Source organism: Leopardus geoffroyi, chromosome E1 (genome assembly GCF_018350155.1).
Source record: "Leopardus geoffroyi isolate Oge1 chromosome E1, O.geoffroyi_Oge1_pat1.0, whole genome shotgun sequence".
Taxonomy (NCBI): Eukaryota; Metazoa; Chordata; class Mammalia; order Carnivora; family Felidae; genus Leopardus; species Leopardus geoffroyi.
The window spans coordinates 16,754,901-16,772,278 of record NC_059330.1 but is presented as its reverse complement, the minus strand read 5'-3'; the positions used below and the strand labels follow the sequence as shown (position 1 = coordinate 16,772,278).

General features: G+C 37.0%; 1 protein-coding gene across 19 annotated transcripts in view; it reads left to right on the top strand.

Annotated features, from left to right (window-relative positions):
* EFCAB5 (EF-hand calcium binding domain 5) overlaps positions 1-17,378 on the top strand; it is a 200,984-nt gene that overhangs the window by 90,710 nt on the left and 92,896 nt on the right. For all 19 annotated transcript variants that reach the window (XM_045487792.1, XM_045487783.1, XM_045487787.1 and 16 more), the window contains 2 exons: positions 1,190-1,238; positions 6,843-6,913. In XM_045487792.1, the coding sequence (XP_045343748.1) occupies positions 1,190-1,238; positions 6,843-6,913 (120 nt within the window). The remainder of the gene's footprint in view (positions 1-1,189; positions 1,239-6,842; positions 6,914-17,378) is intronic.

Genomic DNA, 17,378 nt, shown 5'->3' with positions numbered 1-17,378 from the left:
GAAAGGGGCCAATCTGGAAGAATATCTACTGTATGACTCCAATTTTATGATGCTCAGGAAAAGGTAAAACTATGGAGAGAGTAAAAAGATCAGTGGTTTCCAGGAGTGAAGGCAGACGGAGGGATGGATAAGCAGAGCACAGAAGATTTTTAGTGTGATGAAACAATTCTGTATAATACCAAAATGATGGATACACATCATGATACATTTGCCAAAACTCATAAAATGTACATCAAACAGTGATTCTTAATGTAAACTATGGACTTTGGGTGGTGATGTTTCATGTAGGTTCATCATTTGTAACAAATGAGCCACTGCAGTGTGGAATGTTGATAGCAGGGGAAGCTGTGTATGTGGTGGCAGGAGGCAGGGAGTATAAGGAAACTCTGCACTTTCTGCTCAATTTTTCTGTGAATGTAAAGTTGACCTAAAAAATGAAGTCTACTTTTTTTTTTTTTTTTTTTTTAAGTAAGCTCTACTCCCAATGTGGGACTTGAACTCAGGACTTGGAGATCAAGAATTGCATGTTATACTGACTGAGCCAGCCAGGGGCCCCTCAAGTCTATTTTTAAAAAATGGACCAACGCCACCTGGGTGGCCCAGTCGGTTAAGCGTCCAGCTTTGGCTCAGGTCATGATCTCACGGTTTTGTGAATTCGAACCCCACGTGGGGCTCTGTGCTCTCAGTTCAGACCCTGGAGCCTGCTTTGGATTCTTTATCTCCCTCTCTCTCTGCCCTTCCCCCCATCATGCTGCCTCTCTCTCTCTCTCTCTTTCAAAAATAAACATTAAAAATTTTTTAATGGACCAAGAAGAACTCTGAAATTTTGTTTTTTAGTAATTGAAGAATGAATTATAGAGGATTCTTTGGATTGCTAAACTGGTTGCCAAAGGTGCCTAATGTCTGAGGGTTGCTAGAAATGTCCTTGGAGGGGACAAAATAGGATCACTCTGGGCATCCTAGTTCTCAACAAAATGTTCTCAATGGGAGTCATTGAGGATATATATGAAAAAGCATTTGATATACCTTGAAGTAGTATATAAACTAAATGTTAATTATTACTGTTTCTGTCCCTGAGTTAGAAAGGTTTCCCAAGACTTAAATTGAAAGTTCCTACATGGATTTTAGTCTAAAATACTAAATGTATGATAACTGAAGTAATATATGGTCTACTTTCTTTAATTTGCAGATTCAGAATGTCCTTCATGAATTTTTTCAAAATCCAGATTTCCAGCTTGGTAAGCCTGCCTATCCCTGTGGTATTTCTACTTGTCCCTCTTTTGCAGGGGAGCAGTGAGGGGAGGGATGCTGGATTACGATGAAAAGTCAATATTGAGATATATATTCTTCAAAGCTCTTATAAATGTACTTAAGTTCTTTTGCTCTTTCCAGATGGAGAATGTAGAAAAATAGAAAAGCAATCAGCAATTTTCAATTCTTTTGAAATGCTGTTTTATTATAAATATTCTGTATTATCTCTTTATCATCCTATCAAGTTCCTAGAAAATATTACTTACATACACAGTATTTTAAAAGAGAGTTATAATGTCTGAACTATAATATAAAATAGAAATACAAGGAAAGACATAAGAAAATTATATGCATTGCATTAAAAGAATTATTCACCATGAACAAGTGGGATTTATTCCTGGGCTGTAGGGCTGGTTCAATATTCACAAATCAATCAACATGATACACCACATTAGTAAAAGAAAGGATAAGAACCATATGATACTTTCAATAGATGCAGAAAAAGCATTTGACAAAGCACAGCATCCTTTCTGGATAAAAACCCTCAAGAATGTAGGGATAGAAGGAACATACCTCAACATCATAAAAGCCAAATATTCAAGGCCCACAGCTAATACCATCCTCAATGGGGAAAAACAGAGCTTTCCCCCTAAGATCAGGAACACAACAGGCATGTCTACTCTCACCACTGTTGTTCAACATAGTACTAGAGGTCCTAGCCTCAATAATCAGACAACAAAAAGAAACAAAAGGCATCCAAATAGGCAAGGAAGAAGTCAAACTTTCACTATTTGCAGATGACATGATATTCTACATGGAAAACCTGAAAGATTACACTGGTAATCTAGAACTGATACATGAATTCAGCAAAGTTGCAGGATATAAAATCAATGTACAGAAATTGGTTGTGTTTCTATACACCAAAATGAAGCAGCGGAAAGAGAAATCAAGGAATTGATCCCAGTTACAATTGCACCAAAAAACGTAAGATTCCTAGGAATAAACCTAACAAAATAGGTAAAAGATCTGTGTGCTGAAGACTATAGAAAGCTTGGAAAGAAAGTGAAGAAGACAGAAAGAAATGGAAAAACAATCCATGCACATGGATTGGAAGAATAAATATTGTTACAATGTTGATACTACCCAAAGCAATCTACATGTTCAATGAAATCCCCATCAAAATAACACTAGCATTCTTCACAGAGCTAGAACAAACAATCCTAAAATATGTATGGAACCAGAAAAGACCCAGAATAGCCAAAGAAATCCTGAAAAAGAAAACCAAAGCAGGAAGCATCACAATTCCAGACTTTAAGCTGTATTACAAAGCAGTAATCATCAAGACAATATGGTACTGGCACAAAAACAGATACTCAGATCAATGGAACAGAATAGAGAACACAGAAATGGACCCACAAACATATGGCCAACTGATCTTTGACAAAGCAGGAAAGAATATCCAATGGAATAAAGACAGGCTCTTCAGCAAGTGGTGCAGGGAAAACTGGACAGCGACATGAAGAAGAATGAACCTGGACCACTTTCTTACACCATACACAAAAAGAAACTCAAAATAGATGAAAGACCTCAATGTAAGACAGGAAGCCATCAAAATCCTCAAGGAGAGAGCTGGCAAAAACCTCTTTGATCTTGGCCGCAGCAACTTCTTACTCAACACGTCTCCAGAGGCGAGGGAAACAAAAGCAAAAATGAACTACTGCGACCTCATCAAAATAAGGAGCTTCTGCACAGCGAAGGAAACAATCAGCAAAACTAAAAGGCAATTGACAGAATGGGAGAAGATATTTGCAAAAGACATATCAGATAAAGGGTTAGTATCCAGAATCTATAAAGAACTTATCAAATTCAACACCCAAAACACAAATAATCCAGTGAAGAAATGGGCAAAAGACATGAATAGACACTTCTCCAAAAAAGACATCCATATGGCCAACCGACACATGAAAACATGTTCCACATCACTCATCATCAGGGAAATCCAAATCAAAACCACAATGAGATACCCCCTTCACCTGTCAGAATGGCTAACATTAACAACTCAGGCAACAACAGATGTTGGCGAGGATGCAGAGAAAGAGGATCTCTTTTGCATTGTTGGTGGCAATGCAAGCTGGTGCAGTCACTCTGGAAACAGTATGGAGGTGCCTCAAAAAACTAAAAATAGAACTACCCTATGACCCAGCAATTGCACTACTAGGCATTTATCCACAGGATACAGGTGTGCTGTTTCGAAGGGACACATGCATCCCCGTGTTTATAGCAGCACTATCAACAACAGCCACAGTATGGAAAGAACCCAAATGTCCATGGATGGATGAATGGATAAAGAAGATGTGGTGTATATATACGATGGAGTATTACTTGGCAATCAAAAAGAATCAAAAGAAATCTTGCCATTTGCAACTACATGGATGGAACTGGAGGGTATTATGCTAAGTGAAATTAGTCAGAGAAAGACAAAAATCCTATGACTTCACTCATATGAGGACTTTAAGAGACAAAACAGATAAACATAAGGGAAGGGACACAAAAATAATATAAAAATAGGGAGGGGGACAAAACAGAAGAGACTCATAAATATGGAGAACAAACTGAGGGTTACTGGAGGGGATTGTGGGAGGGGGGATGGGCAAAATAGGTAAGCGACACTAAAGAATCTACTCCTGAAATCATTGCTGCACTATATGCTAACTAATTTGGATGTAAATTTTAAAAAATAAGAAATAAAATAAAAAATAGTTTCTAGACTCAAATTTATTCTAAGGAAGTTTTTTACCTACTTGAATATTTGGCTGAATGGAAAAAGTCTTCATTGTGCAGGAATTGCAGGATTTCTGACCTGACTCTAATTCGTCATCATTGTGGCAACAAAAACGTAAACTGCGGATTTCCGCCATGGTCACAAGAGGCAGAAAGAGACAGTACTATAACTACAGAAAAACATAGATTTTGATGTTTTTGTTTTCAGAATCGTTTCCTCATATGAGATTAAGCAAAACATTCTGACTTGTAGGCACGCCTGGCTGGCTCAGTCAGAAGAGCATGTGACTCTTAATCTTGGGGTTTTGAGTTTGAGTCCTATGTTGGGTGTAGAGATTACTAAAAAAAAAAAAAAAAATTAAAAATAATTCTGACTTGTAGAATAAAGCACTAGAGCTTGGGTCCTGAGACTTACATTATTTATATCAAGTTGCTTTTTTTCAATTGATTTTGACTGCTATTACACTGATAACAATAGATTGTCTGAAATCTATTCTCATATTTCATTTAAAAAATAAAATATACTTCCCATCTTCCTGATAACTGGTCCCCAAACATGATTGGGGCCTTGCTGACAACTCTTTCTCCTACCTTTTCACAGCCTATCCAAAATATAGAATTTTCCATGGTTAGAACAACCTCAACTTCTCCTTCAGAAAAATCTGTGAATAACTTCTTTTATTTTTATTTATTTAGTTTTTGATAAGTATACAGAAGGAATGAGTGAAGAGGGCTCTATTCAAAATTGTGATAAAATTAGAGAAATTACAGACCATTCTAATTGACAGTGATTGTTTTCTCTTCTTACCTCCTATACTATCTACTATTTTCTGTACCATTTATTCATTCATTCATTCAGTAGTTATTAATTTCTCAACGAGTTCCAGATACTGCGATGAGGTAGAGGAGGCAGACAGGACTAAGGCATGTTTCCTCTCAAGTTTCTCAAAGTCTAGCCAGGAGACAGACACATACACTTAATAACAGCTATTATCATTAGAAACCAGTCTGGACTGCATAATCATCCAGAGCTTGAGAGGAAGTTTAGGATGAGGCTAACAGCATCTAATGCATAAGCTTATACTAACATTTATACAATCTTCTTATGACAATAACTGATATAATAAATCGTTACAAAAATCAAGAGTATTAAAGAATCTTTTATGTACCAGACTATGATAGGCAGGAGAAGTTGCTGCTAGAAGTAGGAGAGGAAGCCAGTGCTTTCATCATGAACTTCTTTTTTTTTTTTTTTAATTTTTTCAACGTTTATTCATTTTTGGGACAGAGAGAGACAGAGCATGAACGGGGGAGGGGCAGAGAGAGAGGGAGACACAGAATCAGAAACAGGCTCCAGGCTCTGAGCCATCAGCCCAGAGCCTGATGCGGGGCTCGAACTCACCGACCGCGAGATCTGACCTGGCTGAAGTCAGACGCCTAAACGACTGCGCCACCCAGGCGCCCCCATCATGAACTTCTAAACAGTTTGTGTGTTTGTGTTTTGGTAAGGTCAATAAAGGTTTCATAATTTTATATCAAAAGGAGGTTTAAAAAAATCTTTATTTGAACTAACTGCCACATTTACCATTATTGATCATTCTGTTATTCATGAAACTCTTTTTTTCTTGGCTTTTGTGATATCATTCTATCTTGATTTTTCATCTATCATTGATCACCTCTTAGCATTTTTGTTTCTCGGTTCTTCTTTTATTTGTACCTCAAATGTGGCTTTCCGAGTTTCCTTTTTGGCTCTATTATCACTTTACATACTATACACCCTCCTTGGGTTTTCTTATTTAAACCAATGACTTTAGCTAATGACCCATCCGTATATCTACATTCCCATCCCAAACCTTCTCCCTGAGTTCCAGATCCTATTTGAAAAGATCTACAAGATGAGTAAGTGAAAAAAGCAAGTTGCAGATCAATGTAACCATATTTATGTGTAGGAAAACAAAAGGTGTCTAATATATTTAAAAATGCTTAGATGGGGCGCCTGGGTGGCGCAGTGGGTTAAGCTTCCGACTTCAGCCAGGTCACGATCTCACGGTCCGTGAGTTCGAGCCCCGCGTCGGGCTCTGGGCTGATGGCTCAGAGCCTGGAGCCTGTTTCCGATTCTGTGTCTCCCTCTCTCTGACCCTCCCCCGTTCATGCTCTGTCTCTCTCTGTCCCAAAAATAAATAAACGTTGGAAAAAAAATTAAAAAAAAAATGCTTAGAGAAGTTGCTTGAAAGGTGGCGACAACTGTTGAAAAACAGTGGTTCCTTCTGGGGCAGAGGGGAATGAGAATTCTGGCAGTGGGGAGAGGGAAAAGGTAGATATTCATGTTTTACTGCTTATGTTTTTGTATTATTTGAATCTTTTACTAAAAGAACATATTCATATATTTTTTATTTAATTTAAGAAACATTAAAGACATAATATTTGAAAAGAAAGTTTGTAGAAGTGTGTTTTAGGACCTGCTTCCTTAAATGCTAGCATAAGCCAACACAGTTGTTTTTGTAATCTTTATGCTATTGACATGCATATTTGTTTTTACTTTATCTCAGGCTGGTCATTAAAAATGTAGGCATGTTTATTTCAGTGTTTGAGTTGCTCAGTTAAATAAAAGCCAGGAAAAATAATCATTTTGTAGGAATTGGAGTGTTACTCAACTATATATCATTTACTTGTAAAAACTGATGGACATTAATTAAGAAATAATTTTATGTTCTTTTTTTATGTTCTTTTAAAGAGCTATAAAATGAATATGAAATCTGACTGTATTACAACCAAACTAACTAGCAAATAACATTTTTTTCCATAATTAGAAGCATGTTGCAAACAATTGGATATTGCTGACTCAATGGGACCAAGACTGAACAAAATGGAATTTACAGAAGTAAGAAGTTATATTATTTGTTATTTGAATCAAATTTTTTTGCCAGTTTCACTTCTGGGGGATGTCACACATACATTAACTTATAATTAAATTAAGGCATACTAACTTACTTTGATTCTAAGATGCAATATTATTTTAACTCCTCTGAAGTTAGGGTACATTTTATGATCAAAGGCATTTTACAATTTCTCTCAGTTAGTGGTACTCATGATGTGAAAGTGAAAAACTTCCACTCACACCTTCAGTTAGGATCAAGAAGAACCAGCTTCTTTTTTTCTTTTTCAGTGAAATCTAGTTATACAAATAATAATGAAATCTAAAAATGGAAAAACACCTCTTATAGGCCAGGCATTGTCCTAAGCTATCCATGTATTAACTCAGGCAACCCTCTCCGCAATCTTTATTCCTGCTTTTATAGAGGAAGACACTTAAGGTGCAAAATGGTTAAGTAATTTGCACAAGGTCTCAAAATTAGTGAAGCTGGGGAAATTTGTACTTAGGCAGTTTAGTTTCAAAGTCTACATAATATTTCATCTGTGAAAGTATGGGATTACTTTTGTATTGATATTGTATTGGGATAAGCAAAAGAAACAATGTAATAGTATCAGAGTCATGTCTTTTGCAGGCTGCTTTTTTATTTGTTCATGTCTTTCCTCTAATTTCCCTTGTTTTTTTCTGAGTCCCAGAGTCAAGGTAACTTTTTCCTTCTCCCGCCTCACCCTTGCTCCATTGTAGATGATGACTATGTACTATATACAATTTCAAGGTTCTATGTGAAGGATTCTTGAATCCTTCTTGAAATCAGGAGATAAGTTGGAAATGTGAGGAAAACTAATATTAATAGTTCAAACCCCCCATTAAAACAAAATTGTATACGTGTACACACACACACACACACACACACACACAAAGGTATTATGTAGAATGCTAATGATTTTGTATCAAGTATTATTGGGTATACATCACCCATACCCATTTCCTCATTTTAAATGTGTAGATATGTATACACACACACATCTATGTGTTTTATATGTGGATATATATGTATTTGTATATGATTTGTGTGTATGAATGCATGTATGTGTGTATATGTATATATTTGTTGAATTAATTAAATGAAGGGAGAAAAACAGTAAGACTGACATCAGACTTCACAACATTCAATTCCAGAAAACAAGCAATGTCTATATTGTTCTGAGGTAAAAAGAAAAGAAAATGTGACCTAATTACACCATAATCCATCCATGGTATAGTTTAGAGGCAATATGCAGACATTTTCAACACAAAAGAACTCAGAAAATATAATACCCATGTGACCTTCCTGAAAAAAGAAAACTGCTTTATAATAAATTCAGCCAATTAATTGATGAATCAAAATAAATGTTTCAGGAATAGCGAAGCCATTGTAAAAGAACAGGAAGTGTTTTTTATTGTGGTGTAGTCCCAATAGCTTAATTTTGCTTGAGGAGACATATCTAGAAAAATGTTTTGACAGCCAATGTCAGAGACATCACTGCATGTTTTCTTCTATGCGTTTTATGGTTCAGGTCTCACGTTTATTATTTTTTTTCAGTATATGAAGTTTATTGTCAAATTGGTTTCCATACAACACCCAGTGCTCATCCCATAAGGTGCCCTCCTCAATACCCATCACCCACCTTCCCCTCCCTCCCACCCCCCCATCAACCCTCAGTTTGTTCTCAGTTTTTAAGAGTCTCTTATGCTTTGGCTCTCTTCCACTCTACAGGTCTCACATTTAGGTCTTTAATCCGTTTAGAGTTTATGTCTGTGTATAGTGTAAGAAAGTGTAGCTGTCTAGTTTTCCGTTTGTTGAAGTACCATTCTAGTACCATTTGTTGAAGAGACTGTCTTTTACCCATTGTATATTCTTGCCTCATTTGTTGAAGATTAATTGACCATACAGTTGTGGGTTTATTTCTGGACTCTTTATTCTGTTCCATTGATCTAGATCTCTCTTTTTGTGCCAGTACCATATTGTTTTGATTACTACAGCTTTTAGTATATCTTGAAACCTGGAATTTTGATATCTACAGCTTAGTTCTTTCTCAAAATTGTTTTAGCTATTTGGGGTCTTTTGTGGTTCCATACAAATTTTTGGACTATTTGTTCTAGCTTTTACATAACAAAGGAAAGCATCAACAAAACAAGTAGGCAACCTATTGAATAAGAGAAGATATTTGCCAATGATATATCCAATAAGGAGTTAATATCCAAAACATATAAAGAACTTATATAACTTAATACCAAAAAACAATCCAATTTAAAAATGGGCAGAACACTGAATAGAGTAGATATTTTTCTATTTCTAATTTTAATGGGTGTTTTGAGCCATTAATATTAGTTTTCCCGACATTTCCAACTTCTCTTCCTGAAATATAAACAGCCCATATTAAGGTATTTTCATTATAGAGAAGAGCTGTTACATCAACAGAAACCAAGAAAATATTTCTTGTATAGAAATATTTATTGAAAATATTTAATTATCTGATCAATAAATCATTGAACCATTCTGTATAACATATGACATAGAAGTAGTGTTTGGAACAGTGCCTTTTTTTTTGGTGGAGGGGGTGGACACTTGCTTTTAAAGAGATTTGCTTTGGGGTGCCTGGGTGGTTCAGTCAGTTAAGCACCCAGCACCCAACTTGATTTCGGCTCAGGTCGTGATCTCACGGTTGGTGAGTCCGAGCCCCAGGGTGGAGCACTGCATTGAGTGGCGCGCTGACAGTGCAGATCCTGCTTGGGATTCTCTCTCTCCCTCTTTCGCTGCCCCTCCCCCACTTGTGCACTCGCTCATGCTCGCTCTCTCTCAAAAAAATAAACTTTAAAAAAAGATAAAGAGATTTGCTTTCAGGCTATTTTGTCAGCACTCATTTAATGACACTGGAAGACAATAAAATTGTAAATGTTGGGCTTAAAGGCAAGATATTACACACACCTGCCATCCAGTGAAGATACTATGACATGAAATTACCCCTCTGATCATTTGTAATGAGCCGAGTGATTAGCATTCAGGATGGAGCATGTTTGGAGAAAGTGGAATCATTGAGTAATAATTAATATAGAGAAAAAGACAAATGGAGAGAATGAAAGGTCACAGATACTTCTATATACATATCATTTTCCTAGGTTTCTGTTTTCTGATGGATAAATGAGCAGGTGACAATATTTTTGTTGAGTGTAAACTCTCACTTTCCATCTGTTTTACTCTAGTAAATGAAGATCAAAAGTAACTGTTTTTAGAAGAATATTTTCTATTCTTTATAATATATTATGTAAGAATATTTATGTCTAGTCTCTTAGTTATTAAGTATATACTGAATATTTATTTACTCTCTGGTAGGAGAGATGTCAAAATAGGAAGTTGTATTTCTTACCCTTAAGGACCAAATAATGCCTTGTTGTGTGGGAGTGTGCCTATGAGTATATATGTCATATGCATGTGTGTGTGCGCGTGCGTGTGTGTGTGTATGTATGGGCATGCATGCCTACACATGCTGGGTGGAACTGGAGTAGGATCCAGGGAATAGAAGGATCAAAATATAAGCACATTAAGGACACACACCACAAGATAATTACAAAGCAACAAACAGGTTCAAACCATTATGATTACTATATTCATCACTGCCAAAGGATCCATTGTAAAAGAAAAATGAGGCTTCAGTGGGGCAGGTTTCATGTAGGAAACTCATCTGGTGGTCATGAGGTTTGAATTTTTTCCACCTGCCATACCTGTAGCCCCTTACTTTGAAAGGAACCTTAATAACAGTGCTTTAAACATTAATATATTGACAAGAACAATTTAAAATGTAGAATGTACTGGTTTATCTGGGATTCTTGTTTTGTTTTGTAAGTTGGATATTTAGACACAAAATAAATATGTTTTTGGAGAGTGTCAGGCTTGTTTTGAATTCTCAGAACACTCTGGTTTCCAAAAGACAACTCATTCCAGGAGACAAAACTTAGCATTTGTATCATTTTAACACTGGTGTTCAGTTGTCCAAGTCGATATTGAATATAAGTTTAAAAAGGAACAGAAGTCTTAACCCTTAGATTTCACTGTGTCCCCATTAGCATAGTAACTGCATTACTGTGTTCAGGCCAGAAGTAAGCAGTTCCTGATAGGTGTATCCTTCCTGAAATTTCCAGATTTCAATCCTTCAGAGGACAAACCTTTCATTTCACCTTTCATCTGATTAGTTAATTTGTTTATCAGCAGAGGAAAATCACCATTAATGTGATTATAGAGAATTTAGTTAACTTTTTTAGGTAGGAAGTTTCTTTTTTCATTTCCTGGACTCTTTGAGCTCTACAAATTTCATTTGCTTCGATAAAGAATTTTTTACTAATTTGCTTCCAGAGAAGTCTGAGAGTTGGACATGTTTAAATTTTTCTTGGTACATTTCAAAGCAAAATTTACTGTGAGTTGTTAAAGTGCCCATACTTTTAATTTTATTTTTTAAGTGTTTTAATTTTTATTTTTGAGAGAGAGAGACAGAGCATGAGCAGGGAGGGGCAGAGAGCGAGGGAGACACAAATCTGAAGCAGGCTCCGGGCTGTCAGTTGTTAGCACAGAGTCCGACACAGGGTTGAATTCCAGGAGGTCATGACCTGAGCCGAAATCCAACGCTTAACAGACTGAGCCACCCAGGTGCCCCTAAAGTGCCCATAATTTTTAACATTTATTTATTTTTGAGACAGAGAGAGACAGAGCATGAACGGGGGGAGGGCCAGAGAGAGAGGGAGACACAGAATCTGAAGCAGGCTCCAGGCTCCGAGCTGTCAGCACAGAGCCCGATGCGGGGCTCGAACTCACGGACCGTGAGATCGTGACCTGAGCGAAGTTGGACGCTCAACCGACTGAGCCACCCAGGCGCCCCTAGTGCCCATAATTTTTAAATGACAGTCCCACAAGTGGCTGTATGCCCTCCCTCCAAAAAAAAGGTTTCTGTAGGTTGTTTGGAACTTCGAACCCATTTCCTAAATAGAAGCAATATTTTGTGTAGTGGCTGGAGTCTGTGGTTTGAGTGTGCCTGAAATGGAGTTCTTAATAAAAGTGACTATTTCTGTGGGGAAAATGCTACCTGAAGAAGGCATCACCATGCACTACCAGGGAAAGGAAATTTGTTATCTCTAAATCATTAGTGATGGCCACATACAAGACTTTTAGTATGACAAGAGTTCATGGAATGAGGAGTAAGGATGGCCTCAGGTAGAGGAGAATCTTCTAAGATCCCAGAGTGAGGAACTGAGGGAGGCTGACCTCTTATCACTGCAGATCCTCCTTCCCTACCTCTGGGGGCTCCAGAGATTGACATACTTCTGTTTCTACTGATTGTATCAGCTGGCTCTGGCCTGGGTTATATTCCTTCCCTAGTATAATTTCAAAGTTAGTCCCTGAACTCTTGCCTTCAAAGTAGTACAAAGTATGGCCTTCTCAAACAAGAGTGAAGTCTTTTAAAGCATTATTCTCTAGGGGAGTGTGACTTGCTTATCAGTTCTGCTCATTCTAGGCACCAGACTCCTGACTCAAATTGTCATTTGTGTTCATCATCCTTCCCAGTTATCTATAACAAATACATATTCTTTATCTTGTGATTACATAAATACAACAAATGGATTGAGAATGGATGAATGCATACCATAGAATAAGAACTCTCTGTACAGCTTGTCCTATGTGTGGTTGTCCAATGGGATGGTAATGGAAAGATGCTTCACACACAGTTAAAGGCTGAAAAATTTCTTTTATAGCAAAGGATTCAGGTATTAACAGAGATGGTTTGTTATATAAAGCAGGATACAACACAGTATGCTTCCAAACAGAGGTTCCTCCAGAGTTTCCCACAGGAATTAGACCATTGGCATGCATCAATGTTTAGAGTTTCAAACCATTCTGATTTGCTTGGAAGTGAGGGGTTTCTTAGAACATGGGACTCTCAGTGTTAAAACTAGGGAAGTCCCAGGCAAACTGAGGCAGTCAACCACTCTGAGTTTGCTTTGCTTTGATCCTATTTCCTACCTGGTCATTGTGGAAACTCTGGCTGCATCTACCTGCTCACCAGAGGCAAGTGAAAACAATCTAGCATCTTGTTTACTGTGGGACTGGGTAAAGTGAGGGTCAGTTTCCTGGGAGCATCCTTCAGTAGGCCTGGGCTTCAAACAGTCTGAGATCTGCACCTGAATTATATAATAGGCTTGAGAAGAATTCTATGCAAAAACTACAAATACTATACAGTGGGATTCAGATATTAACTTCTGATTTTGTGACACTAAGAAACTAAGGAGTTAAAGAGGAGTAAATAAAGGCCACATCTCTGCCTGAATTCTCTTCTCTGGGGCTTAGTCTGTTCTTGCTCCGTAGTGGTCTGCTTTGAGATAGCCACTTTCTTAGGCTCACTTGTTTTGTACCAATCACACAGCCTTCAAGCTGATGTGACTCAAAGTTTAAATTTTAAAATAGAGAGGTTTCATCAAATTACTCAAAGACTGTATCTTTCCTTTAACATATTCTACTAAATCCAGGCTGTGCATTTTCCCCAAAATAGTATGTATCTGAGTGACTCTCTATTCTGTTATTTATAATTTTGCATTTTGTAATTTGTGTTGTTTTGTTCTGTTTATTTTGTGTTTCATATGCTTTGAGTTATGGCAGGGAAGGAGAGAAGAAGGAAGAATGATGGCTTTTTTTGTGTGTGTTTTTTTTTTACCATTTAATTTAATTTATTTTTTAAATTTACATCCAAGTTAATTAGCATATAGTGCAACAATGATTTCAGGAGCATATTTCTTAATTTCCGTTACCCATTTAGCCCATCCCCCCTCCCACAACCCCTCCAGTAACCCTCTTTTTGTTCTCCATATTTTAAGTCTCTTATGTTTTGTGTCCCTCCCTGTTTTTATATTATTTTTGCTTCCCTTCCCTTATGTTCATCTGTTTTGTATCATATGAGTGAAGTCATATGATATTTGTCTTTTTCTGACTGAAGGAATGATGGCTTTGGTGGAGGTAGAGGTAGGAGTAGCAATATCTTGTGAAAACTGCATGAGGGAAATGAGGGAGAAATGAGGGAATTTTAAGCCCAGGAAATGGGACGGTCTATGGTAAACTGTCCTCCCAGGTGTGTGTCTTCCTATGTGGTCTTCAACGGTAAGAAATACATAAATCAAGGAATTTGCTGATCAGTAATTTCTTATTGTTTGTATCAGTTTGCTAGGACTACCATAACAAAGTACTGGGTGACTTAAACATCAGAAATTTAATTTCTCATGGTTCTGAAGGCTGGAAGTCCAAGGCAAGGTATTGGCAGGGTTAGTTTCTTTTGAGGGTCTCTCTCCTTGGCTTATAGATAGATGGTCATCTTCTCCCCGTGCCTTCGCATGGTCTTTCCTCTGCACATGTCTGTGTCCAAATTTCCTCTTCTTATTAGGACACTGGTCATATTAGCTTTTGGCCCACCCTAATGACCTCATTTTAATTTAATTACCTCTTTATTTTTTTTATTATTTTTTTAACTTTTTTTTTTTTTTTTTTGAGACAGAGAGAGACAGAGCATGAATGGGGGAGGGGCAGAGAGAGAGGGAGACACAGAATCGGAAGCAGGCTCCAGGCTCTGAGCCATCAGCCCAGAGCCCGACGCGGGGCTCGAACTCACAGACCGTGAGATCGTGAGCTGAGCTGAAGTCGGACGCTTAACCGACTGAGCCACCCAGGCGCCCCTTAATTACCTCTTTAAAGATCCTATCTCAAAATACAGTCACAATCTGGGGTACTAAGGGTTAGGCCTTCAATGTATGAACTCTGGGGGGACACAACCTAACCCATAACATTGCCTAAGCTGCCTTTTACCAATAGGGGGAAAATCGTGTGTTTCAGTCTGTTACTTTTATTATTTTTATTTTATTTATTTATTATTTTATTTTATTACTTTTATTATTATTGGATAATTATATATAATATGTATTATATATAATATGTACTATATTATGTATTATTATTATTGGATAATTGAATAAGGCCTTTGTTGAAATTCATTTGTTAAGCAAATGATTCTGATGTTCAAAAATTGGAAAAGTTAAAGTATATTTCTGTTTTGTTGGGCATATTAATTAGCATTAATTGTTTTTAAAAATTCCCTCTCTGAGACTGGAAAGCTAATTTTCTGTCCAAATCCTATATGAACACACCACTTCTTCAATGATAGATAGCCAATATAATCTGTGTATTTCAATATTTTATAGTCCTTATCTGCAGGCATTTCTGAAAATGTTATATGCTACCAGGACTTACATATATAGTTTGGAAGTTAATGCCTAAAACAGCTTCCAAATATAGTTTTCTTTCCATCACTCTTATATTACCCACTTCATCAACTCTCCAGTATGTCTACAATTAAATAAATATGAATCCCAATGGCCCAGAGTTGTAGAATTTAACAGTAGCTATCAGTCTGTTAATTGTGACTTTCACTACATTCTCAACATTTTGGTTTTCAAGTCAGAAAGAAAAAGTCCAGAATTCATCACACTGGGACCCAGCACATGAAGATAACTTGATTAAGTACAATTCACGTGTTTATCAGCTCACAGAGCTATTAAACTGAAGGATATTAGTAGTTCATTATATTCTTAAACTAGGCAATCATTTCAGGATTGGCAGGTATTCATTGTTTTATTCCTTGAGAGGCTATGAAAACACAAAGGTCATGTGTTTTTGCTTTCTCTGTTTTTAGAAGAGATACCGGCAAACTTCTGTAATTGTTCTGTTTGGAATTTGTAGTTAGTTGGCAATTGCTAGTCTTTATGTCATATAGCCCACACTTACAGAACACACTCACTCAGAAAACCCATACTCTATAAATCCAGAACGTTGAAGTGTCTCTTGGAGAGGCAGTTAAACTAAGCCGTGGTTTAATAGGATTACCGCATCCAGAAAACTCAAATGTCTTTGAGGTCAATTCCCAAAAGGTTAATTTATATATTAAACAACATTAGGATTCTGGAATAATTAGGACCAGTCGCCCGCATGTCATATATTTCACTGGTTCTCAGCCTTTAGTAAACATAAAAATATCCCAGAGAGTTTATTTTTATATTTTATTTTATTTTATTTTTTTCACTCCAGAGTGGACTTTTTATTTCAAGTTACCATGTGTAAAGTTGGAGGAAAAAGACCCAAGGACCCAGTCTCCTTGACGGGCCCACTTAGATTTCTATACATAGTTTACACAACCACATGCTCCCCACTGGCTAATGTCACAGGATTTCTGAGTGTTGAGATACAAGGAAAGAATAACAGTGGAAAAGTGTTTGGGTCCGTCCGTATTTTAAGAGGGGGAAAGAAAGATGATTTCCCTTCTCCAAGAACTCTGGGGGCAGCTAGTCTGGTCATGTGACATTAACTCATATTATTTCTGTTCTGACTCTGCACACTTGTGACAGGAAGGAGCCTGTTTAAGAGCTAGAAGTGTATTATGCTCCCAGAGGGCTTTTAAAAACACAGATTCTGGATCCCACTCCCCTCTCAGAGTTTCTGATTCAGTAGATCTGGAGTAGGGTCCCCAAATTTACATTTCTTCTTCCTTTTTTTTTTTTTTAGAGAAAAGTGTTTGTTTCTTTAAACACATTTTGCTTTAATAGCCACCCAAAGGATTGTGTTTCTTTCTTTTTTTTAAAGTTAAGTTTCTTTTTATTTCCAGTTAACATACAGTATCATGTTAGTTTCAGGTATACAATATAGTAACAACACTTCCATATATCAACACCCTGTTCTCATCACAAGTGCTCTCTTTAATCCCCATCACCTATTTAACTCATCCTACTCACCTCTTCCCTCTGGTAGCCATCAATTTGTTCCCTATAGTTAAGAGTCTGTTTCTTGATTTGTTTCTCTCTCTTTGTCTTATTTTTTCTCCTTTACTTTTTTGTTTTGTTTCTTAAATTCCACATATGAGTGAAATCATATGATATATGTCTTTCTCCTACTGACTTATTTCACTTAGCATTATACTCCCTAGCTCCATCCCTGTTGTTGCAAATGGCAAGATTTCATTCTTTTTTTATGGCTGAGTAATATTCTATTGTGTATATCCCACATCTTATTTTTTTCCCCAATATATGAAGTTTATTGTCAAATTGGTTTCCATACAACACCCAGTTCTCATCCCAAAAGATGCCCTCTTCAATACCCATCACCCACCCTCCTCTCCTCCCCATCCCCCATCAACCCTCAGTTTGTTCTCAGTTTTTAAGAGTCTCTTATGCTTTGGGTCTCTCCCACTCTAACCTCTTTTTTTTTTTTCTTTCCCTCCCCCATGGGTTTCTGTTAAGTTTCTCAGGATCCACATAAGAGTGAAAACATATGGTATCTGTCTTTCTCTGTATGGCTTATTTCACTTAGCATGACACTTTCCAGTTCCATCCACGTTGCTACAAAGGGCCATATTTC